Source organism: Micropterus dolomieu, linkage group LG14 (assembly GCF_021292245.1).
Source record: "Micropterus dolomieu isolate WLL.071019.BEF.003 ecotype Adirondacks linkage group LG14, ASM2129224v1, whole genome shotgun sequence".
NCBI lineage: Eukaryota > Metazoa > Chordata > Actinopteri > Centrarchiformes > Centrarchidae > Micropterus > Micropterus dolomieu.
Window position 1 is genome coordinate 2,188,660 of NC_060163.1, and position 25,724 is coordinate 2,214,383.

Below are 25,724 nucleotides of genomic sequence, written 5' to 3' on the forward strand. Positions count from 1 at the left end.
TCAAAGTACCATAATCTGACCGTGGACCAGATGTAAGCAAGGGCCCATAATCACTGTGTTTCCCTTGTAAATGTTTGTATAAACTTCATTTAGACTATATTGTTGGTGTCAGTTTGCAATAGATGCCACTAAATCTTACTTATCTTAAGACTTAACCTTAAAAAGATGTTAGAAGTGATCATCAATCGAAGATAGGGGTGTAACGATGCACCAAATCCACGGTTCTATTCAGACCTTGATTTTTGAGCTACGCTTTGGTTCATAAATAAACACTGAAATCAGGTGGAAAATTGCTACAATAATCTACTTTCAATAAAAATAGATATACACCGCTGCAAGCCCACCCTCCACCGGCCGCCGCCGCCACAGTTGCACTGTTTTAATGAGAGCTCAACGGTCCAATAAGCGGGTGCGTCGCGGTTCTGTCTCTCGATTTCGCAACACGAGACCGTAGGACTTTTGTGTGGCAATTTCGGTCTCGGTTTTAGAACCGTTACAGCCCTAATCAAAGATAACACAGTAAAAGACAGAGCCTTTATAAAGATTGAAAAAACTGGTAATTAGAATTTTTTGTCAAACATTTTTACATCATAGCATAATAAAAATATTTATTCATCTGGTTTTTATGCATGTAGATTTTTGGGGGGGGGTAAACTAACATTATTATGGAGAGCATGATAACCAGTTTAATCCATTCAATCATTATTATTTGCTAGATGATTTAAATGTATGCAAAATAGAAGAAAAAAATATCTTCTCTGACTTAATTATCTTCCCTTCTCTGAGACTAAACCTAACCCCTTGCTTATACCTTTGTGTTTGAGCTGTGTGCCAATTAACTGTACTGTCAAATAATTAGCCCTATGGCCACTGATTCAAATTCTGGCTTATTAAATTATTGCAACTAATGGCAGCAGCATTAGCAGTAATGTTTGCTTTATTGCTGCAGATATCATTGGTTTGTCTGGTCTCATCACCCCCTCTCTGGATGAGATGATCTATGTGGCCAAAGAGATGCAGAGACTAGGAATCACAACACCGCTGCTGATTGGAGGAGCCACCACATCTAAGTAACACACACACACACACACACACACACACACACACACACACACACACACACACACACACACACACACACACACACACACACACTTGGGACAAGGTTGGAAATATACAGATGAACACTTATGTGTAATAGGTAACAGGTGCTGTATCACTGCATTGTACTAATGTAATATATTATTCATAGCCACCCTAGTCCCACTGCTTGTCCAAACATTACATCACCCGTTGGGTAGTACCTCCCCTGCTCACCATAAAATGAGGATGATATTTTACCGTTCCCTCTGTGTATTTTGTGCTTATTTTTTGATAGGACACATACGGCAGTGAAGATCGCCCCTCGCTACAGTTGTCCTGTTGTCCATGTTCTGGATGCCTCTAGGAGTGTGGTGGTGGTAAGAATTTCTGACTGACATCACTGGAACTCTTCTAGGGTCTAGAGTATCACTGGCATTTTTCACTACTGATTAAAGAGTGAAACCAGCCCTTTGGCCTATAGAGAATGTCGGAGATAATAAGGGTATCAACCCAATAATTTCACATCAAAAGAAATTAGCAACACTTAAAAGTATTAAAAAAGTCTTAAATTTCATATTCCAAAAATAAGGCCTTAAAAGTATTAAATTTCAATTTGTTCTTGTCATTTCGTTGGATTAAATAAATTAACGTCATAAATAAACATAATGTCATAAATAAACGTAACGTCATAAATAAACACTTTTTATGTGTGTGACTTTATAATTTACTCCGTTTGGTGTGACTCTGATGTTATACGGCAGTACAGGTAACGTTACTGTTTACGTCAGTGTTCAGCTTTACGCTCTGGAATGTGGAGTGTTTGCGGTTCACGTGCTCTGGCGCGAATCATTCAGTTGTTCAGAAAATGTCTCTGACGTGCTACTAACAAGCTAACGCTAGCTCGTTGCCTGAGAATGGTAAAGTGTCTGAAATTCAGAAAGCCAGTGATATGAACAAGTGGCGGTTGAGGCTGAGGGCAAAGGTGCTCACACTTTGGCGAGCGCTAATGAAACAGCGGAGAAGGTTCCTCGACAGTGAGCGTTACAACAGCAATGGAGAGACCATTGTGTATGAGACGAGGACCGTGTCTGTGTGTCGGCGTTGCGCCGCTGTTGTAGGGTAACGTTATGCGAATGGAAACATCAAACTAACGCACATTAAACTTACATCACCCAGATCACGGGAACGAGGAAAAAACAAACCGGAGCCCAACTCCTTCTCCCTGCTGCTTTCAAGCCCATACTATATAAATCTATATTTCAAGCAGCCTTTAGACGCAAAAACAGAACAGGATGAATAATTACTGAAGCAATTGTGAGCTAAGTGTATCATCACACCCCTAATCTGAATCCCTATGTCCCCACCACTTTTCAACACAAAGTGACGTCCTTGATTCATTTTATCTCATTGAAGTACAAACACACCCCAAAAAGCTGTAGTGTGTTAAATATGAATGTATTATAATAAAATGTTTTATTAAATTCACGTAACTTTGTAAATATTTTTCTCGGGCTTAAAAATTCACACAGATTTTTCATTATACGGCAGCGAAGTTGGTATTAAATTTCATCCTATAGGTGGTATAAAAAGGTCTTAAAAAGTCTTAAGTTTGACTTTGAGAATCCTGGGGGTACCCTGTTAAACATTCCATTAATGCTATTTCAAGAGCATTTTGTTCCATTTGTTGAAATTCTCATTACATCTCTACAGCAATCAATAAATGAAATGCTCTGACTGGAACTGCACCTAAAACTGAAATCTGTGGCTGTCTGTGGACTGTAACAAGCAAGGCCACTCATTTCAAATGAAATGATCGGCTGACCTACCTGCCTGTGCAAACTCTGCCAGAGGGAGGCCTGAAGATTGGTGGTGGGATTTTTTAGGTTGGATACTTTCAAAATCTACCTGTGTCTTGCTGGTTCTCCATGTTGCCTACCCCCAGCTTTAAGACAAAGTGATGATGTTATTTTGCAAATGGATTTAAATGAAAGCAGATTTGTCTCTTAAATACACTGAATGCTTAGAATCTGCTTGAACGCGTAGAGAGACCGATCTTGCACATATACAGTAAAAAGACATGCAAATTTATTTATTTATTATTTACTAGAAATCATTTCAAGAGGACATACCTCCACTAAGGCTTTACAATGCTTAACTTTTTAAATGTTTTTTTAGATAACAGATAATGCTAAGAAAGTTTTATCTGCACTTGTGTGGGAATCCGTATTAAAATAGAAATAGGTTGACAGTGCCAGATTTCCTTCAACCACCTTAAGTTCAGCAGTTGATGAAAATATTGTGTCCAATAATATGTCCAAAAATGTGTTGTTATTGTTGTCAACAAAAACATGTCCCTTTTGCCGGTAGTCTAATGTGGCACCTAACTTAAGTGAAATCTGTCTTTCTAATTCAACAGAGGGAAGTGAAAATGGATCATTTCTAATTGGATTTGATGATCAGAGAGTTGATATTAGTTGTTGTGGCCACAGATTGGAAAGATGTTTGAGTTGCATAATTTCCTGTCCGTCAGTGCTCGCAGCTGCTGGATGACACAATGAGGGAAGAGTACTTTGAGGAGCTGAAAGACGAGTATGAGGAGATCAGGCAGGATCACTACGACTCACTGAAGGTAAGAATGGCTGGTTGAAACCCCCAATAAGGTAAGCACTAGAGGGCCCTGGATCCAGTGACCCACATAGGCAACCCTCTTTGAGATTAGCATTGCATCAATGTGTCTTGAACCTTTAGCACATTTACAAATACAGGCTGTTAGACTCAGCAGTTCCCAGACAACTTAGGACACCTGAGCCCCTGCACACAGCTGCAGAAGGGAAGAAATCATCCAAAAAAACTCTCTCCAGTCTCATTTACGGTAGTTTCTTTCCACAGTGGTCTGTTTATCAAAGTCGAAATAGTGCATATGTTGGGGACTTTTTTCAGTCGAGGATGAATCCACATGTGGAGCTCTAGTGAGTTTTTGGGGCAGCAGGACAGTGTGTGTGGGACTGAGCCAGAATAAACTACAGTGTGTGTGTGTGTGTGTGTGTGTGTGTGTTCGTGGTGATGAAGGAACATGTTGCCCTGTGCAGCAGTGAGGCTCACTGATGGGTTTTAATAGTTTGTGGACAACAATCGAGCTCAACGGCTCAGAGGAAGAGGAGACCTCAGGCTGTGAGACACACAGGACCTGTTAGTGGAAACATTCACTGTTGGTTTTCACTATTGGTTTGAGTCTGACAATAAAAGAGAATGTAGACTATCACCAGACTTCCTCTTTAACACAATGGCCTTTTCTTGGCATATGTATGTCTCTCTGTAGACCTTAATAATGGAACTATTACACATTCTGCACATTATGTATATCTGCTGTCAAAACCCCTCTTCCCTATATGTTTGTATTGTTATAATGATGCCATCCATTTACTTTGGAATATGCTCATATTAATATACTCTGTACTACATAGTATTTGGGCTTATCAATGCTGAATTCCGTAGTTCTTCCACTACTCTTCTTTAAACCACTCTAAGCCCACATTTTTATGTGTGATACTGTTAGTTCCATGTTTACATTATCATAAAGTGTTTACATTTTTAAGTAGGTAGTAGTAAAGTCACAAGGGTTATAGTTTAAAGACATCGCACAGAACTAGAACACAGTGAGTATCTTCTGAATGGGACTAAAACCTTTCTCTTGACCTTCTGTTGTGTACTCGAGGAGTACTTTGAAGAGTCCTCACAGTCAGGCTGATCAGGCATCAGACAAGACAACAGCAGCAAGTTGAAGTGATTGGAGATTAAGTTAGAGTAATGAAACGATGAGACAGGTGTTCAGGATGTTAAACCAGATAATAAATCAGAATCACTTACAGGAAGTTTGATCTCATGCAGGAAGGCTCATCTAATAAAGTTAAATGACATTTTAGCGCTGTCTTTTCTATGCTAACTTGCTTTATGTACGTTTTTGACCCAGCCGATTTTTGTCGACTACAAGTTCTTTAGTTTTTGTAACAAATGAGGACATGTCCGAATCATCTGTCACTGAAAAGATCAGTTGCAGAAATAATTGAAATTCCCACAACTGTTTATCCTATCACTCATATGGATCACACATAGCTGTGCATTCTTCTCTCCTCTGATACTACTCCTGTCATAGCTCTATAAACGAGCTGTTGAGGTCCAGGATTTCTTTACAGTTTAATAGATGTGTGTTTTGCATATGTATTTACTGTTGAGCTTATGGAGTTTACTTGATGGAATGTGCTATGTAAATACAAATGCCTTGTCTTCTTCTTCATCCTCCATCTCTCTGTGTTGCTTCAGGATCGTCGGTATCTGTCTCTTTCCCAGGCCAGAGAGAAGGCTTTACATATAGACTGGCTCGCTCTGCCCAAGCCATGTAAGTTGGACAGGGAAGTTACAGATGAATGAATTCCAAAGTCATTAAAGCAAAACTCTATCACAGATACAGTGTACAATATCTGTCATTAGAATATAAACATCTTATGCACAAGCAGCATACAGTTTTGTACATAATACTTCAATTAGGGCTGGGCGATATGGCCAAAAATTTTATCACTATAAAATATATATTGATAATTATCACGATAAATTTCAAATCATCGTTGACGTTTAAAGGTTGATTTTTGCTTTTTGAAGAAACCAGATGGTTAATTGTGGTTTTAAACTTTTCTTTATGGTCAGAACATGACAAATACTTGCCAAACAGTGGATAACATAACAAATCTGAGGAAGAACATTCAAAACAATTAAGATAAAATCTTTTATTTAAAATCTGTTTGAGTAAAATTAAGTAAAATCTTTTTTTTCAGTCCCTTTTCCTCAACAACATAAATATCTTAATAGAAAAAACAAGTGCTAATTCATTCTTGATTCAAATGAATTAAATCAAACATTTATTGACAATATATTGAACATTTATTATATGGTTATTGAGGAAAACTATATTGTGATAATTATCATTATTGATTTATTGCTCAGCCCTAACTTCAATACAATGTATAACATTTTCTGTACGGACCTTAAAAAGCGAGTGTGCTCTTTCTTTGTGTCAGTGCGTCCTCAGTTCCTGGGCACCCGTGTGTTTGAGTGGTACGACCTGAACCGTCTGGTGGACTTCATTGACTGGAAGCCTTTCTTTGATGTGTGGCAGCTGAGAGGGAAATACCCCAACAGAGGGTACCCCAAGATCTTCAATGACAACACTGTTGGTACGAGCTCGTCCTCTGTCAGCATTCATCAAGTCATACTACAAACATCCATCCTGCTACATATTTACCCATATGTTGCTTGTGCGTTTTATGTTTGTAAAAAGAGACTCTTGCTAGATATAAATTAGAAATAAATAGGGGTGAGACGAGAGCTCATACCATGAGATCTCGCAAGATTATATTATGATCACGCCAGAATCACGCAATTGACATTTTTCTCACGCAGTGAATTACAAATGTAATTATGACTGATAAGAGAAACTCAGAGCGAATCCACTCCGCCCAGCTAATGCAACACCGACGTACGCCCTGATAGTAATCAACTGAACCGCACGGCTCGTGTTGTGAGTTCTGACTGGTGTGATGAGTGGTAACGTAGCTGGTAAACACTGAAGTACAGCCTTGCTCTGTTTGGAACTGTGAGCTGCACTTTATGAGCTGCTGAAGTTAACGTGTGGATTTGTGGTGAGATTTCTGCCTGATCACATGCAACATGCAGTCCCAAACTGAACACTCTGAAGGGGATAACGTTACTACCAGTGGATCAAAAACATAATGCACTGCAGAGTAAAGGGCGGGTACACTTCTCATTAAATGATGTCATTTGTCTGGTAATATTCTGCCTTTTCTCTGGACCTGTCAGAGAACACAGATAGCCTGTGTGGGAGAGATTCTGAATGTGCAGAAAGTTTTGAACATGAGCAGACACACAGTCCAAGAATTTCTAAGTGAATCTAAAATTAAATAATTTATCAGTGCGGTGAAAAGGTGCCACAATCACATTTAAAGAGGTTACATCCCCAAACAAAGACACAAAGAGGAGGAAAGACTAAATCATGACTCAGCAGGGATGATTGAATTGATCTAGAGGAGAAACAGATCTGAGAGCAGCACAGAATGACTGAAAGCTGCACTGACTTAGGTTCTGGTAGAGTTAAGGCCTTTTCACATGGGAAGCCATTTATGTGACTCGTAATTAATTTTCAATGAGAGGTGAGCGTGAAGGAAGGGAGGTGCTGGCATTGCGACAGGCATAGCGACAAGTGGGCGTGTTCCCCGTGAAACTGTTGCGGTCGTGCTCGTCTCATGCACATGCCCGTTGGAAATGACTTGAACGTTCTGTAGCCTACGCGACACGCAGCACAAAAAGAAGATGGATGAGAGACTGATACTCTCCGTCTGTGACTTGGTGTGAAGTGTTGAAGTGTTCACTGAACAGTTACGGGACATTAACAGGAGGGCGTTTGCATGACCAGATTTATCAGTTATATGAATAATATAATAATATAGCTTATCAACTAACGTTACTTATGGTTTTACTTTAAGCTAGGCTATAAAGGAATACAGTGGCGCATAGAAGCCGTTGTCGTGGCTTAGGCTACAGAGTTTGACCTGCCACTTGAATTTTGTGTTTCTCTTTACTTGAATAAAAACACTTTCACCAAAAACTGGTTCAGAAAAATCATCATAATGCAGGAATTAAAGTGTTTAATGCTCCAAATTTTTTATATAAATCAGCACTAAAAATTTCTTAAAAATAGTTTTAAAATCTGGTCTCGTCTCGTGGGTTAAGTGTCTCATCACACCCCTAGAAATAAGAAAGAGGATAATTCATTAATTTATTATGACAAAACAATCTAAGTAATAACTAAGTTGTGTTGATGGATAAATGTAACCAGTTTTTGTTGTATTGATTGCATACAATACAGTGTAAGTTATGGAAAAGTGTGTGTATATTGTGAATGCACAAGTTTGATGCAGGTGCAATTGGCTTTGTACAGTTTAAGATCATCAGTATACAACTGATGTATACTCAAGTATACAACTACAAGAACACAACAGAATTCAGCGGAACGACTTCCAGCCTCTGATCTTAGTGGGATTTGCTTTCTGCAGGTTCGGAGGCTCGGCGAGTCTTCGATGATGCACAGCGGCTTCTCAGCCAGGTGATTGGCAAAGGCAGCCTGAAGGGGCAGGGTCTTGTGGGGTTCTGGCGTGCCCAGAGTGATCGTGATGACATCAATGTGTACAAAGATGATGTCACAGTGCACAGAGACACCAAGCCCATCGCCACATTCCATGGCTTACGGCAACAGGTGAGGGTCATTAACAGTTGCAGTGTATTTCATTCCATTGCTTTTAAGTTCCGTGACGTGCACAGGTACAGGAGGAGGGAACACGTGTAGCTAGGGCTGGGTGATATTTCAAATATATTTGAAATATACAAATATTAATTAACGTGCGATATAGCAGATGATGATGTCATCATATTCAAGTTTTCAGTGTTTCAGCTTGTCGCTGTTGATGGGTAGGTATGTTACTTTAGTCAGCCATACAGTGTGTAGATAGGCCCAGGTTGCAGTATAAAAGTTACTAAAAGGCTGTGTGTTGTGTTTGCTGCCTCAGAAAAGGAATAAAATGCTCATTTTAACTACTTTACATACTGTTGGGTAGTTCAATCTACGGCAGTGCATAATATTCTGCAAGATCATCATGTTTGTACAGTATGTTAGTATAGACAAAATGTGTTTATTGGGATAAATATCTTGTATTGTGGCATATCCTAAAAATATTGAGGTATTATTTATGAGCCATATCAGCCAGCCCTACATGTAGCATTAAGACAGCATCATGCTGCTGTGTCATGGTGAGGTATCAGCCTAGTACTTGCCAGATGTAGTACTTTCATGATGGAGCCAGAAGTGGATGGGAATACACTTCCAAAGAAACAGTAACACATTTCTGTGTGTGTGTGTGTGTGTGTGTTGCAGGCTGAGAAAGACAGCTCCAGTTCAGAGCCCTACCTGTGTCTGTCAGACTTTGTTGCCCCTGTAGACAGCGGTGTGGCAGACTACATCGGTGTGTTTGCTGTGGGTGTGTTTGGAGCTGAGGAGCTGAGTCAGGAGTTCCAGGATCAGGGAGACGACTATAGCAGCATCATGATCAAAGCCCTGGCTGACCGACTGGCTGAGGTACAGTATGGACTGCTTCCTAACACACCAGATCTCCTTCACCATTGTGTCAGTGAGTCACAGGTGCTGAATGACATGCTAACTGTTGGTGCCATGGTGTTTCTTTGGTTTCTGCTACATCCTTCTGTCCCAAGGCCTTTGCTGAGGAGCTCCATGCTCGTGTACGTAAGGACCTGTGGGGCTACAGCTGTGACGAGGCTCTGCAGGCCTCAGACCTCCACAGAGTTCGATACCAGGGCATCAGACCTGCAGCTGGCTACCCGAGCCAGCCTGACCACACAGAGAAGACCACCATATGGAGCCTGGCTGGGATCCAGGAGAAGACAGGTGAGAGCAACAACCACTTTACTGTCATGACTGCAGCTGAAAGGCTGCCAATACTGTTGTACTGTACTGCTGCCAGTACTGTTATTTTTTCTTATTAGTCTGAACAGCAAAATTAAATTTTCATTTATTACTAGGGGTGTGACAAGATTAAAATATGACAAGATTTCTTGTCAGATTAAAAGCAAAATTCACCCTTAAAATGCAATTCACCCTTTGCTAAGCCACGCCCCAAATACGCAAGATGGCCAATCACAGTATAGGACAGGTTCTAACTGAGGCCGGACAATTTCATGCTGATGCTCCATTGACTCCTATGCAAAAGTTTTCTAGCTTTTTTGGTTATATTTTTCAGCTTTACAGAACAGTGTTGATCCTTGATATCGTTGTCCTTTGTCTCAATCATCAGTTGAAGTGGTGGTTCACTTTTGCTGTGTGATTGGTAGGCTTTAGCTTATCTTTATTTTTTTCACGTCAGTTTGACAGCCTGAATACAACCTTCAAATGCACAATGCAAACCTTTCTGTCAGCTTCTTTCTGAGATAGCTTTTTCAAAAATAAGACAATATTTCTGCAGGCAGTGCAGTCATATACAGTGGCAGCGCCTTGCTTAGTCCGACAGGTCTGACAGCTTGTCAACTAAGGGGGGGCGTGGCTTCTGGAATGGTCAATTCATAGTTTTCACGTGACGTCACGTTCCAAGGGGAACGCTCCCTTGGAGCGTTAAAAGACGTTATTTTACGCTGCCTGCCAACTAGGAAGCAAGTGATACACTGTTACTTTGAGATTACTTTTGTGTTGCCAAAATGCCAGATGGTTTTTGTTATTGGATGCATTACATTTACTCATTGGCAGACGTTTCTATCCAGAGCGACTTACATTGAGGAACAACATACAAGCATCAACATGCACTAATTTACGAGACAAGCCTGGGCTATGTATTCCCTACTGAATTGAATTGTAATTGCAATATCTGGCAGAAAAAACTTAGGTAGTAAGTTGGTAAGTAGGGCTGAATGATTTGGGGAAAAAAATCTAATTTCGATATTGCAATTACAATTCAATTTGCGATTTCTTTTTTTAAGCTTAGCTCAACATTCACTGCCAGTCTATTTTTGACGGAACTCCCGATCATATATCAACAACAAATACAGTTAAAATAGAAAATACAAAAAAAGATACAATTTAAATACATCGCCTACTTAACCATGGTAGAAGCACAAAAATCTGAACAAATCAGCAAAATCAGACAGGCAAAACATTATTCTGAAATGCTTCATGTGGGATATGTGCAGAGAGCGGAATGGAACAGACTCGTTATCCGTAGCAGCACACAAAATGACAAATTAACAAAATGTCAACAATGTAGGGCAACTAAACGCTCTGCTGCTGAAACTCTTCAGTGTGAGTTGACGCCAGGCAGAGGACAGACAAAACCGCGGCACAGCCGCCGCCTGTGCAGTTTCGGCTGATGCCATTATCCCACGGATGCGCTGTATAATTAACCTACATTTTAATCTTCACGATTCGCTAATTGCGTTCTTTCAAATCACAATTGGAAATCGATTAATCATTCAGCCCTACTGTGAAGCCACACATCAATTTTCTCATGCAGTGAAAAACAAATGTATCAATGATAAGTCAACGCGCGGAGTGAATCAACTCCACCCAGCTGACGCAATGCCGGCGTATGCTGTGACAGTAATCAGTTGAACCCGCTCTTGTGCGGTGAGTCCAGACAGTTGTGAGTGGTAAATAACTGGTATAGTTGCTCTATAAACATCTGAAAACTGAAGTGCAACGTTGCTCTGTTTGGGACTGCGTGCTGCACTTTATCGAAGGTGCTGAAGTTAGCGGATTTGTGGTGAGATTTCTGCTTGATGAAGTGTTTTCAGTTAGTTTCGGTTTCACATTCAACATGCAGTCCCAAACTGCGTCGGTCAAAAGGTCTGTAGGGGATATTACCAGCGGAACAATAATGTGATGCACAGCAGAGTATAGGGCAGGTAGACCTAAAAACTTTTTTCTCAGTATGTCAGAGAACACAGATATGTGGGAGAGATTCTGAATGTGCAGAAAGTTTTGAACATGAGCAGAAAACCTGCTGAAACAGGAGCTATTAAAGTCTAAACTGAATTAAAGTGAATTCATTTACAGTATCATTGAGGTTAAAGAGGTTACTTCTCCAAACAAAATACAAAAAAGAGGAGGGAAGACTAAATTATGCCTACATGTGTGCTGACTAAGCAGGGATGATATTACATGAGAAAAGTTGAGATTCTTGTGTGGAAATGTGGCCATGATATACAGTCACACTTGCCACATTGATACGTGTTACCACAACAGACCCCAATGCATTCGATGTACCTGCAGCTTATCTCTGAGTGCACAAACTGGAGTTCTTCAGAGTCGGTATAGAAATGTAAATTTGTCTGCTTAGCTGAGCCAACATTAGCAAGGAGGGGGAGGCATTACGGTGACAAATACCTTGCCTCTGTCTGAAGGTGGGCTGTACATTATCCTGTATATCAGTTTGTCACTGTCATCTCCCTACCATCTTAGTCAAGCTGTCAGTTCAGCTTTCCGCTGGTCCGTCAGGCTGACGCTGGCTCAGCCAAGCTGCTGCCAAACTCATCATACTGTCTGATGAAGAGCATCAGATTTAGTGTTGTCATCACAGTACTGACAAATGCCAGTGTGAACATTGTTGGACCCCATCCCAGTGTAATCCAGATGGCAAGTGAAGGTTTGTGTGTCCATGTAGGTGTTTGCTGTTCGTGCTGATGACAAAACATCAGATCTGTGAGGAGAAAAAACTATTGATTTTGAGCCACATTTTAAATCAACACAGCTAAATTTCATAATGTATTTTCTATTAACAATGGTTCAAATGACTAATGTGAAAATGGTTGCTCTTACTGACAAACCCACTGAGAATTATCACCAGCTGCACAGAGCTTTTCTGTCAGGTCATTGTTTTGGTTGCTTTGGTTTTACAGTCTACAACCCCCCCCCCCCCCCCCCACCAAATCAACCTGCTTTCCACCTGCAGCACTTTTCTGTGAAATTTCAAAATGGAGTGGGGAATATTGGATTTACAGTTATCTGGTGGACACAAATCCAACTCCAAATGCATGCGTATATGTTGCTGTTGAAAATGTAAAAAGGTAACTATTTGCTAAGACATTGTGGGTGATGATATGTTAATCTTGTATTTACACTTGTTCAGCACCCCCAACTGTCAAAAACCCCAATTAATACAGCTGTTTTCTTCTGCTACAGCATGCTAATCAACTCTCTCTGAGAAAAAATCAGCATCTAAAAGTGAGAAATGTATTACTCTTGTCTTGACCCGTTGGATACACATTGGATCCCTGTCTACACAGACGGACAGCTTTTCTTTATACATAATTGAATCATTTCATGCCTAAAGCAGTAACATCTCTCGTATCTAGGGGCTGTAACAATTAGTTGACGTAATCGAGGAGTTTTACTACAAAAACTTGTCGACGTGAAATTTCATAGTCGACGCATTGTTACAGAGAGGCTGTTTAAGGGAGAGATAGCAGTCTTCTTCTTAAGAACATTTCTGGTTGTTTATTTCTAACTGGAAAGCACTAAAGGAAGTGCTGGGGGCAGTATACCATGACTGTAACGAAGAAGAAGCTTTCATGTAGCCATAACTCACGGAGAAATAGCTTTTGTACACTATTTCATCACTAAATACACTTTTGAGCGGTTTGAGGTGAGAAATCAACGGTGTAGAACTTGAATATTGGCCGTTTTTACGAAAGCTGATGGCGAATCCAAAATGTGCTCAAACGTGTTCGGGTTGGGAAGCTCCACAAGTGCCCGTTAGGTTAGACCGGTCGGCCAGTCACGCCCACAGAGCCCTCGTGTCCCAGTTACTCAGACCACTGCAGCAGCAAGAACAGAGCAGTAATGACAGAGGAAAGGCAGTGTTTCCCATACCTTCATTTATTTTTGGCGGCCCTCCACAATATCAATGCTGACCGCCAAATACTGACATTGATTTTTATTTATTTTTTTTACTAGGCCCATTTAAAATCGTATTTGATTGCACCTCGCAGCGCATTCACACAGCAGCACGTCCTCTCTCTCTCTCTCTCTCTCAAACACCGCAGCATAAATCTGTCCAACACAACGCTGGCAAAGTCGGAGACCCAGCTTTAAAAAGTTATTAGTAATGAGTAATGGTTCAAAGTACATCAAGGAACATCTGACTCCTGATGTAGGAGTTACTGACTAAAACTTATAAGCACTTTTGAAGAATAAACTACAGAAGTAGTATGAAAGCGGACTGTTGCTTTATTATTCTAAATAGACATTGTTAGTGTACAGTTGTGGTTATAGTATTTGCTTTTAATTTGCTTTTATTTTATATAGTTCCAAAGCAAAAATCTTTGTTAAACAGCAAAGTTTTAAAGTTAAATCAGTGAGTTACAGGAGTAGTCTACGCTGTCTTGTCTTCTTCCCTGGTTTCCCCCTGGTATTGATACTGGTGTTCATTCTGAATAGTAAACCTTATTCACTTAATGGTAATGTTAGCTAGTTAGGCTGTGTGTTGGAGATCAGTAATTCACTTGAAAGATATTTAATTAGTTAAATGGTTTTATTAGGGTTAGGGGGTGACAAAAATAATCGTGACTAATCGAATAAATTATTAACAGATTAGTCGACCACAAAAATAGTCATTACTTGCATCCCTACTTGTATCATAGGCCAACAGTGCTGATGACTATCAGACAACAAAACAACACAAAGGACGTTGAAGAACAACCCACACATGGCGTCTAGCTAATGTGTACTTCTTACCTAACCTACACACTTCTTGTATTTCACCGTGTCTTGTTGAACGAGCTACCAAACAAAGCTCAAAGTCCAGAGTGCACTGCTAATGTACATTTGCAGGGTAGATGGATAAGCTAGTTAGCTATAGCGTATTGAACTGCTTCAGAACAGTGGTCAGCATCAGTCAGATTAGAATATACATGTTGATCTTGGTGCCCCTGTCTGCTCAGCTATCAATCAAACATGTTCACTGGATTCAGACCAAATCAAGCACTGCGGCCAAATGGCAGGTCCTCCCGTTCATATGAGTAGGTATAGTCTCTTTAGGCTGTGGCGGAAACGATGAAACAGAATCAACTTTTATAGAAACGCAACCCGACGTCGCTCTGTGGTGGCCACAGCGCTCCAGTCAGCGTGAAGTGTTACTGAAACGGTGTAGTTCATGGACCAAACTACAAATCTCTCCCTGTCCTCGCTGGGTTTATTTCGGATACCCAGCTTCGTCGACTGAGTCTGGCTTGCAGTCTTGGCTGAAAAATAGCGACACAAGAAGCCTAATTTGGTTCGTGTTCATTTGTTTGAGAGAGAAAGTTTGCTGAGTGAATGAGGACTGGGAGCGCTGGTAGCGAGAAAGCCAGTGAATCAGTGAAAAGAAATGTTATTTTCTGATTATTTTACAGCGGTTATGTTCTAAAGCATAAATAAACACGCCCACACCCCCATACAACCCTGCGACTAAGCGCTGCAACACCACATTTGGTCTCAATACAGTCTTGAGTGATGGCAGAGACAGAGATACAACAAAGGTCCCCATCCAGATTCCACCCAGAGGCATTATGGTTCATGGTTGCTGTCCACCCCTCAAAGTGTTGATTTGTTTTGGGTTTTTTTTACTGAAAAAGCAGGCTCTCAATTGTATCAGCAATATTCAGATTTTCTAAGTGTGAAAATGAAACCCTGAGCTTTTGTCTCATTTTGCTGCAGATTTTGTGCGTGTGTTTGTTATCATTTGAGGGTTTGTTTTCGTGATTGTATGCATATGAAATATCTACATGTGTGTATTTTTGTCTGTGTGTGTGTGTGTGTGTGTGTGTGTGTGTGTAGGTATTTGTCTGACGGAGTCTCTGGCCATGACGCCTGCTGCCTCAGTGTCTGGACTTTACTTCTCCCACCCTCAGGCTTCATACTTCGCTGTGGGAAAGATCACCAAGGAGCAGGTTAGTTAACCATCCACATTTAAACTATAAATAACTCAAGAAAGTGTTGTGAATGTTCATGTTAATGAGATATCCCATTAGTGTCGGAAATCACAAATACTATAATATCACATTGGGTGTTCTAGATCTGTGTCCTTCAGCAAATTAGATTAACACAGATAAAATACCTGCGACACAACAGATCTCTTCCACTTTATTTAGAGGCCTCTGGACAAGACTGATTTAAAAAAAATAAAATGCAGTAAACATCAGGAAGACAATATTATAATGTTAAAGGGCTAATTGGGGATTTTTGAAGTGGGCCTGTATGAGCTACTTATCCATAGTCAGTGTATTATCTGCAGTAGATGGCTGTCAGTTTGGAGAAGATACACAATGCACTGCTGTGGACAGGGTCAGTAGCAAAACATTTTATTAGCCACCTAAAAGAAGGCCAGTTGAAGAAAATCAATGTCAGTTTACGTGTACATTATAATTAGAATAGATAATTTTTTTGTGTGTTTAGAACTACATTTTCTCAACTCCCCACACATAACTTGGTTGCACATTGTATAGCGCAATGAAACCCTGAGACAGTTGCACGTTTCACTTTGGATATCTGCGCAGTAAATGATGAAAAACGGCAAAGCAATAGAGACTGAAAAATAAAGGGAATGAAAACAGTATTTTTGTAGGAGAAGAAGGTGCTCTTAGCGGTGCTCTGCTGATGTAAAACATGCTTAATGAAAGCTCCTAAATAAATTTGTTGATTTCTGTCTAAATTTGATCAACGTTGAAATGTTATGAGAAAATTGTAAAAAGTAGTGACCACAATTAGAAGAGGACTTCAGAGACAGAGGGAGAGATTAAGACATGAAACAAACTGACTGAGGCGCAAAGCAAGTAACTGCTAGCTACTGGACACTGAAATCAGTAAGCATTAAAAATGATAAAACAAGATAACACTAGCTAAACAGCAGTTGGGTGTACTCAAGGAAAAAGACTTACCACCACCACAATAATAATAAACAGAACCGCCATGATACTAGGTGACGTGGGACAGTTTGAGCGAGACATTGTTGTCATGAGGCTGAGAAGGAGAAAGAGACTCTCAGAAACACCCCAGCAACCCTGGGAGCCAAACCCTCTGTTCTACCCCTGCTCCAGACCCACAGCCTGTAGATACTGACACTGACCTTATCCTGCCAGACCACTCTGGAGCTGGTTTAGCTCAGGGAGCAGCTGGACCAACAGCAGCCTAATTCTGCTACCACCAGTGACTTCCTAGCAACTGACCAGTCAAGAGAGAACAGGACATGTCAACTCACAACTGAGAAATAATCAGCAATATGCAGCAAGTCAGAGAAGACCACAGGATTACCTCAGTGAGGAGCTGAAGGACTTTAGAAGGTCAGACACAACTTTGGAACTGTGTTGTCTACGCTTAGAGAGGAGCTACAAGAGAGGGACACGATCCTTTGTACCCACAGACACCCCTCAGACCCAGACCTCGCCCAGCCAAACTCGCCTACACCTGCTGATTTCAATAGAGTATAAAGACATCGTTGAGACATGGTGCAGAGAAGATGTTTCCACTGATCACTATCCCATCAGCAAAAAATCTCACAAGCACCCAGGGAAACAACTCAGGAGCCATGAGTATATGGTGTACATCAAAACTGACTCATTCAGTTGAAATGATCCAAAAAATAGAATCCTATATTTGGCTAAAAGTGAACAAAGAGATGCTTTGTGCTGTCTACATGTGTACTATTTATAGAGCACCATCAGAAACCCCCTACTACAACCAGGATAGTTTTTCTGTTTCTGAGGGGAAAATGAATCATTATAAGACCATGGGAAATGTTTGGATCTGTGGAGACACGCTCGACGGGGGAAAGAGCTGACACTATGCACACCTGCGGAGACGTCTCGACTGTGTACAGCGACTCAGCGAGGGCTGCCTAGCTATAGAGAAGGGTCGGTAGAGGAGAAGAGGAGAGACTCTGCTGCCAGTGTGTAAGACAAAAGGCAGAGTCAGAGCTGCACCCCCTCGTCAGGACCAAACCCCACTCTCTGAGAAATAAACACTTTCCCTATGACAAGCCATTTAACCATTTATTCCTTAAAACCTACTAGTCTTTATTTAAAATTCACTAGTAAATATTACTGTTTTACTAGTAACAATTGATTAGATACTAGTACTTCATTTTTAGTTACTAGTAACTATTCCATTTGTTACGAGAGCAGATGGAAGGCAAATATGGTCATGACAAGTTCAACACCAGGTCCCTGAAAAGTGACCTGACCCCCTGAGTTACTGAGGCAGGTGCAAAGCAGGTAGATTTAAAAATAGATCTAATAATAATTTCTGTGGAAATTAAAACATGCTTTCACTGGGTGCTATAGTGGGTTAAATCAAGATTCCCGTTCAACATTGTGATGTCCGTCAGCCATCAGCGATGGTCTGTTGATGGTCGATCTCCTAGTCCTGAAGTGATTTCACTTGAGTCAGGGTCGGTTATACCGATCACCGATCACTGGGTCTATTTGAAGCCTATTATTTATCATGTAACATTATACAGTATACCTTATATTTATTTAATTAGTCCTAAAAACAATGTATTAAGTGTTAAAATTAACAGATGATAAAGTATCCTGAAATGATAACTATTTTATTGTCAGGATCAAATTCCACTCTGTCTTAGAGACTTAAACTATAGCAGCCTTTGCCTGGTTACTGCTTAACAAATGTAGCTTTCCTGTGGAATAAACCACAAAAAAGACAAGCAGCATCTTTATAAGTTTACTTCAACTATAAAAACTGCAACAAAAAAGGCTTTAGCCAAAGTATTTAGGAGATAAAGGAGCACAGGCATCCTGAGTCGACGATAAACTCTGAAGTAGCTGCTTTTTGTTCTGGAAAGCTGAGGCAGGTTCTGTGGGCTTTAGGGGAGAGAGAGGAAAAGAGAGAGGGAGAAGGGCTACAGAGAGGAGTCAAAACTGTCATCAATGAGATTTGAAAATAAAGGAAATTTAAATAAATGAAAGTACAATGTTAATTCCACATTATGTTGTTAATATTACTTATAGTTACTATATTCATTAGAATTTAATTTGGTTTACCACTATTGTAAGCCTAATATTAATTCAGTGGGTTGTTTTCATTTATTGAATCCTTGTGCAAGAAGCACAGTCTACATCTTTTACATAGGCCTACTGCCTTTACCAGAGGAGAGAGTAGCAAACACTTTAAATACGGCCAGCAGGTTTTTATTTGATTTCATAAAGGTTAAAAATACGGGAGATTTACGGGGAAACATTTATTGGGAGGATACCCGGGTGAGAACGGAAAAATACGGGAGAATCCTGGTGAAAACGGGAGGGTTTACATGAGAGGACTAAAGAGAGAAGTGGGGTAATGTGAGGCTACATCCACACTACTAGGTTTTTTAAAACCGTTTTATAATGAATACAAATCTTCTCTGTCCACAGCAGCGCTTTAGCTGCATATTAGAGTTGATCTCAGTCTATATTAAAAGGACTGAAAACAAGCATCTAGTGGCCGTTCATGTACACTGGGCATGCCCGTGCCGGTGTAAACATGAAGCAGATGGTCTACTCCGCAGTTGCAGAAGATTTGGTGAAAGAAGAAAGTAACACAGACAAATAACTTCACCAGGCATTTTTTTTGCATGGAAAGCTGTTACTGAAAGCAACACGGGAGAATAATACAAAACAGGAAGGATCCATACAGAGATTTGATAGAGGATATGTTACAGACTGGACTCCGACACAAAATCAGGCTAAACTCATATTTTTTCTGCTCTTCTTGTCTTCAGGTGGATGACTATTCCAGGAGGAAAGGGATGAGTGTGGAGGAGATACAGAGATGGCTGGCTCCTGTACTGGGTTATGACAGTGAAGCTTAGAGTGTGACCGCTCCAGCAGTAAACTGGGACACAGAGGGGTCAGAGCAGGGCACCACCAGCCCAGAATTTACAGTCCAACCTTTCTACTATAGCTCACACAGGTTCTTACTGTGGCTGCTTACACAGGGATTCACTGATATCTCATAGTATAAGCCTTAACGTTTTACTGTACATTGTTAAGAAAGGGTCTTTGACCATCTCACTACAGTTAAACACTACGCACACACAAATACATTGTGTTTAAGGATTATGTTGTCTGTTAAATGTATTCCCTGTTTATTGATGGAGTGATTCTTACACACAAAGTGAAAACTAAATGGTTTTATATCACAGTCACGTGTCTTCAGTGGCGCTGCATGATCAAGCTAAAATGGTTATGTGTTTATTTGTATACTCATCTCTGAGCTGGGTATCTTTCAAAGTCAGTCAATATCTGTGCCAACATAATGACTGACTTTTGGTGACACCTTGATTTGCTGATTCTAGAAACATTTAAAAAGATGTTTTCCTTTTACTAAAATGAAGTAAACTTCTAATGTAAGTATTTCTGTTACCTTAAAGGGATAGTTCAGCCTTTAGGAAAATGTGCTGATTTGCTTCTTTCTGAGTATAATGAGGAGATTAATATCAGTCTCATTTCTGTGTGTAAAGTACAGAGCTGGAGTCAGGATGTAATTGAGCTAACTTAGCATAAAGCCTGAAAGCAGAGGAAAACAGTTTGTCTGGCTGGGCCAAAGTTCAAAAACACACCTAACAAAGGTGCTAAAGCTCACCGATTAACCGAGTATCTCCTTCTCTAAATAAGTGCACAAACAGAAATGTGAACGAACAACAGTTTATCCATCTGACCCGTACTCGTGTGTAACATCTCTGCCTATAGCATTTTTGAACCTCGGTTTGGCAACCTCACTGTGACAACTAGACTTCATGAACAAGCACTGCACCTGCTTGTGATTTTGTTAGTGAGCTCTTTGTAAATGTATTTTTGTACTTTGGAAAGAACCAGGCTTGCTGCTTCGCCCCGCTGCCAGATTGTGATTGTGATTAAAGTCAGGAAATCTGATCAGAGAATTAGTAAAAAGCACTTAAAATCTGTTTGTATGTTCAGTGCCAAATTTCGATATGTGACAGTTTTCAGTTACATTTTTATACTTGGTGGTACGGACCTGTTCATTCGCCTCAAAAAGTATGGAGGTACAGCCCAGTACAGCACAGTAAATACTACTACATTACCTCAACAATATCCACATGTATAAAACCAAACTAATTACACTACAACCATGCAGTAAACCTTGGACACATGGGGAATTTAGAACATTATAAACAACATACAGTTTAGATTCGTATGTGAAAGTAAAAGTTTAGATCCATACAAATTGTATTTTCTTGTTGTGTAAAGGTTTTAGCATTATCAACATTTGCATGTAGGCTGGAGTGTACTAGCTTAATAGCTAACACACTTTTTAGCTTACTAATGTTGATTATTTAAGTCACCTTGAAAATCATTTATAAAGTCAAAGTTTTGATTAAAATTATGTACAGCTGTCACTTGAATGTAACTTTTTAATAACAAACCAAACAGCTATTTGCTGCAGGTGCATGGCTGTCATAAGCGACAAATAATAATTTACAACCAAAGAAAGGGTTACAGTGAACAGTGCTCTATGCTTGGTTGTAAAGACTTAAGTGAAATAACCAGTGTTATTAAAGTCTCGTCCTCAAATGATTAAAGTGGTAAACTGGGTAAACCCTTTGTAACCTCTGTGTTATCAGCATTTTATGTTCTCAGTGTCGACGTCTTGTTGACATTTTACTGTGTATTATCAGTGTTTTATTGTGTGTGTACTATTCAACATATGTACTTATTCCAAGGTCCTGGAAAGTCTTCACATGGGACAGAATGACAGCAATCAACCAGGTTAAAACTGAAATGCATTTCACATGTGTCTTAAAAGCCCTGATGTGCTGCAGTGGCTGATCTTTGATCGTATGAGACTTTGTTTTGTAATCCATTTTACTTGCAGTAAAAAAAGAAAGTGTGGGTAAATGATGGTGGCATTGCAAACACTGTAAAACAGGAGCGAAAGAACAGTGCAATTTTTGTTAAATATATAATTTCAACATATTTTCTCTTTGTTTCTCTGAGTTTACTCCTCTGATCAGCCTTAAAGAAAGTGGTCACGGGGAAAAAAAATACAAATGTCATAGTGATGTCATCTGGGGTTAGCTCGGCGTGGGCTTTAATACTACATGATTTCTGTTATACATTTGTGTCACAACTTGGGGCCATGGAGTTTGAATGTGGGCATTAACCAGACAGCTGGGGCCTAAAAAAAGCTACATTATGGGGAGTGTAGGACACAGTGTTCTCTTTCTTTTTAATGTGTCTCTTGTGAGTCTCCAACATTATGGAGGTACAATAGTAAATTATTGGAGAATCCTTTTAAACATGTTAGAATCTTTTTTTAAAATTAGTAATTAGCCTATATAAGTGCTACGTATAAAGGAACGTTTTTCATGTATAGAAAAGTATTTTACAAATGATACAAGTAATTTGTCTGAGAGGTGTTGAAGTTCTTTATATGAAGATTACATTTAATTATTTAAAAATAGTATAAATGTAATTGTGATTGATGAAACAAATAATGATTCTTTTTCTACCTTTTTTATTTACTAACAGGACCATTGCTACCATTAAAGACACACTGGAAGGCTATTAGCCAGCGGGAGGAAGTTGCCATTCTACAATTAAAAATGAACACATTGCGGATATTTCACATCCAGCGCAATGGATTCCACTTTGATGACTTAGCATTTACACCTCCATGTCGGAAAAAAGAAAAGTAACAACACATCGAAGAGTCAATAAACATTATATTAAAAACCCCAGATGCAAGTTTCAGAGGTCTCGGTAGGAGTATGGACTCCTGATTTGGAATGAATGGTTTAATTTACTTGTAAACGTTGATGGCGTGAATGAGCTTCCGTTCCCCTGCGGCCCAGAGAGGGGGCAAACCGAACCAACAAACTGCTCTCGCGCGCAGACACTCGCTCACACCTGTGCGGCTCCTCCCTCGGTGAGCGCGCGCCATCCAATGAGAGACGAGTACCACCGTGCGTTGGCCTTGCTCGTCTCAAACACGCACACATCGCCGCACGCACACCCAGTCTGACTGCACACGCAGATACAGCGCGAGCATCTCCGCGTGAAGGCTAGCCATGGCTGAAGGAGGAGAAGGCGAGGATGAGATCCAGTTCCTGCGAACTGTAAGTGTTTTTTTTGTTGCTCTGAAGCCGAGTGTCGGCGCTGGGCTGGGTGTCACTGCGTCTTTCTGCTCGGCTGTGTGTGTGTGTGTGTGTGTGTGGCGTGGGCAGGGAGTTTACCGCATTAAGGATGACAGCTCCTCTAGATACTGGTCTCTGGTCAGTGAGCGCATCTTCCTGACAGGACCGAAAGGACGGTAGAGGTGTGAAAACATGACAGGCGGGGAAGAGGAGAGGTGGAGGAAGGTGCCTGTTGTAGCTGTCACTGCCTCAGAAAGAGGAGTTGAGCAGCACTGGTCGCTGGTGTTGGGTGGAAGCGGGGCGCAGTGCGGTGCAGCCTGCTGCATCTGCTTCACTTCACTTCACTTACCTTACCTTCTACACTGAAGCGATGCCACGGCGCCCTGCGTCTGTGTGGGCATTTAGTGTTTGCTACATAATGAAGTAAAACCAGCTGCTATTGGACAGGAGCGGAGCTGCTTCATAAAAGCCACACGTGAATTCACTGCACGTGCAAGGAATGTCTTAAAAACCCATGAATATGTATGTTAGTGAACGTGTAATATACGTAAACAGCCTTAGTTGTAGCCTTTTCCTGCCAGGGCTGAGATGATGCTAGTGTTGCCAGTGCAGTTTCCCTTGTTTTTGAAATGGTCAGTGTCAGTATCTTGTCAGCAAAGGAAGGTTACTGCAATGAGTTAATTCTAGAAAATACTTGGAACAAAATGAAACTATTCCATTGGAAGGAAATTTTTGATTTTCAGGCTCTAACATATTTAGACAAGCTGCATATTAAATCTGCACCAATCAATCTTTTTATACTAACAATGGGTTGAATAACTGTAATGTGAATAGAGTTGCTCATAGTGGCAAAACCCACAGAGAATTTTCAGCAACTCTGCAGTTACCCTCATCTCTACAGAGCTTCATAGGATCCCCCCCCCCAACCTTTGCTGTATTGGTTCAGTCCCATCCTCTAATCAACCTGTACTACAAAGCAAGTTCAACACACCCACGGACAGTTTTGTTTTGTTACCAGGCTTTAATTGACCCTAACAACCGGCATCAGGCTGAGCAGTCACAGTGCACTTGTTATCAGGTCTGTAAGTCAAGCCAGGGTTTCCCAGTCCAGCCATGAGCGCGTTCATATGACAGCAGCACGCGTTACAAACACACATTATGTCAAATGTTTGTGATTTTCAGCATCTTCTGAACGGCCACCCCAAAAGGCCAAAAACCACCCTGATTGGTCGGACAAAACAAGACACATGAAGACGTCACCCTGGGTGCTGGGAATTAGTGATGGGCATTTTTAGCTATACTATTTTATTAATTAAGAAAACAGTCAACAGATAAATGATGGCAGTAATCACCTGAATAAAAGTCACACACATGTCAATATACAATTTTCTCCATAGAAATTTCACATTTACATATATAATGGCTACAAAGATTTTGTACTTTGTACAGTTGAGAATGGAGGGTTTAAATATCTAGCCTAGCCTTCTTGCTTCTTGGTATTCTGCCAGGAAGGTGTTGATGTAAAGCTAGAGAAGGATGTCTGCTGCTTCCAGGATAAACAGTCTTTTTCATAAACACATCCTTTGAATTAATCTCTGGGTTTTATTACATGACTTTGAGGTGTCGACAGAGCCACTGCAGGGGAATTTGGTGGTAACTGCAGAGATTGGCTCACAACAAGCCACCAGTCTCCATCTCAGCATGTGGTAGCCTCTGAGTCGTGGCTTGCAGTGTGATGATCTGCTCTGTTGGCATAGTGTGTCATCAAGCCTAATTCCTGCACTGACTGAAGGGTCCAGTTGAATGGTAGGCATGCTGATAAGGTTGTTTTGATAAAAAAAAAAAAAATGACATTGGTAGTATTATGACATAAAGGGCAATTATTCTAATTATTATTATTATTATGGTACAGAAATGAGTTAATAGCAGTTAAAAAAGCAGGATTTTTGTGATTAATATTAATTTACTAAGTTTTCCTAAAGCAACAAATAACAAAAGCATCACAGCTGAAACTATTTTTATCAATTAATTGATTTGTTGATCATCAGAAAGTTAAAAGGCAGCAATTTTGATAATCAATAATTTGAGTCATTTTTAAAAAACAAAATGTCCTGCAACATGAGATAATTATCAGACAAAACATATTTAAATGTGTCAACTTGAGCTCAGTGACTGGCATGTTTCACTATTTTATTACATTTTATTGACCAAACAATTAATCTAGACAAGAATCAGGTCTTCGATGGTGTTCTGGGGGGAGATGCAGTTACTTGAACCAACAGTGTGTAAGAATTTCATTTGTTTAGCTGTGTTTAGGCTAATTTATGCAGTGTTAGCAAGTTACTGCAGTTATAACCCCGTCATGTTGGCTGGAGCTGATATAAACAAGCCACAGTCTGGCTGATAGGAAGTTTGGTAATTTACGGAGGGGCGAGAGAGCCACTGCTGTAAAAGGAAAGAGGTGCACTGGATTTACAACACACTTGATGAGCTGTATATTATTGAACCACATAGGCCGAGTCATAGTTATTTCTGTAGAGAAATAAAAATGTCTAAATGGTATTAAACCGGTTTGTTTTCTAGTAAATTCCAATATCTTCAATACCTCTTAAATATATTTTTTCAGTAGCAGTTAAATGTTGTAGTTAGTTAATTTATTTAAGTTTGTTGATAGTTTTTGTCAGTTAATTTACCTTCAGCTTGTGTTGTTGAAAAGTAGTGATGAAGCTGGGCATAAAGGCACTGCAATCTAAAGTGTTGCGACACAATACAAGTAAATTAATTCTATAGATTAGGGGATTATATATTTTCCTGCAGTCCCAACATATTTGACAAAAGTCTATAATAAGGTTTTGAATACTTTTTGTCTGAAATTATATCATGATCATTTTG

At 40.2% G+C, this 25,724-nt stretch overlaps 2 protein-coding genes across 2 annotated transcripts in view; both read left to right on the plus strand.

Moving 5' to 3' along the window:
* The window catches only part of mtr (5-methyltetrahydrofolate-homocysteine methyltransferase), a 39,683-nt gene extending 18,011 nt beyond the window's left edge, over window positions 1-21,672 (plus strand). Inside the window, exons 24-33 of the mRNA XM_046069191.1 lie at window positions 950-1,070; window positions 1,379-1,460; window positions 3,614-3,712; window positions 5,404-5,479; window positions 6,156-6,311; window positions 8,208-8,407; window positions 9,083-9,283; window positions 9,418-9,610; window positions 15,524-15,636; window positions 19,458-21,672. Of these exons, the coding sequence (XP_045925147.1) occupies window positions 950-1,070; window positions 1,379-1,460; window positions 3,614-3,712; window positions 5,404-5,479; window positions 6,156-6,311; window positions 8,208-8,407; window positions 9,083-9,283; window positions 9,418-9,610; window positions 15,524-15,636; window positions 19,458-19,547 (1,331 nt within the window). The 3' untranslated portion in view covers window positions 19,548-21,672. The remainder of the gene's footprint in view (window positions 1-949; window positions 1,071-1,378; window positions 1,461-3,613; window positions 3,713-5,403; window positions 5,480-6,155; window positions 6,312-8,207; window positions 8,408-9,082; window positions 9,284-9,417; window positions 9,611-15,523; window positions 15,637-19,457) is intronic.
* Window positions 21,673-22,685: 1,013 nt separating this feature from the next.
* The window catches only part of ryr2a (ryanodine receptor 2a (cardiac)), a 195,588-nt gene continuing 192,549 nt past the window's right edge, over window positions 22,686-25,724 (plus strand). The window contains exon 1 of the mRNA XM_046068849.1: window positions 22,686-22,814. Within this exon, the coding sequence (XP_045924805.1) occupies window positions 22,767-22,814 (48 nt within the window). The 5' untranslated portion in view covers window positions 22,686-22,766. The remainder of the gene's footprint in view (window positions 22,815-25,724) is intronic.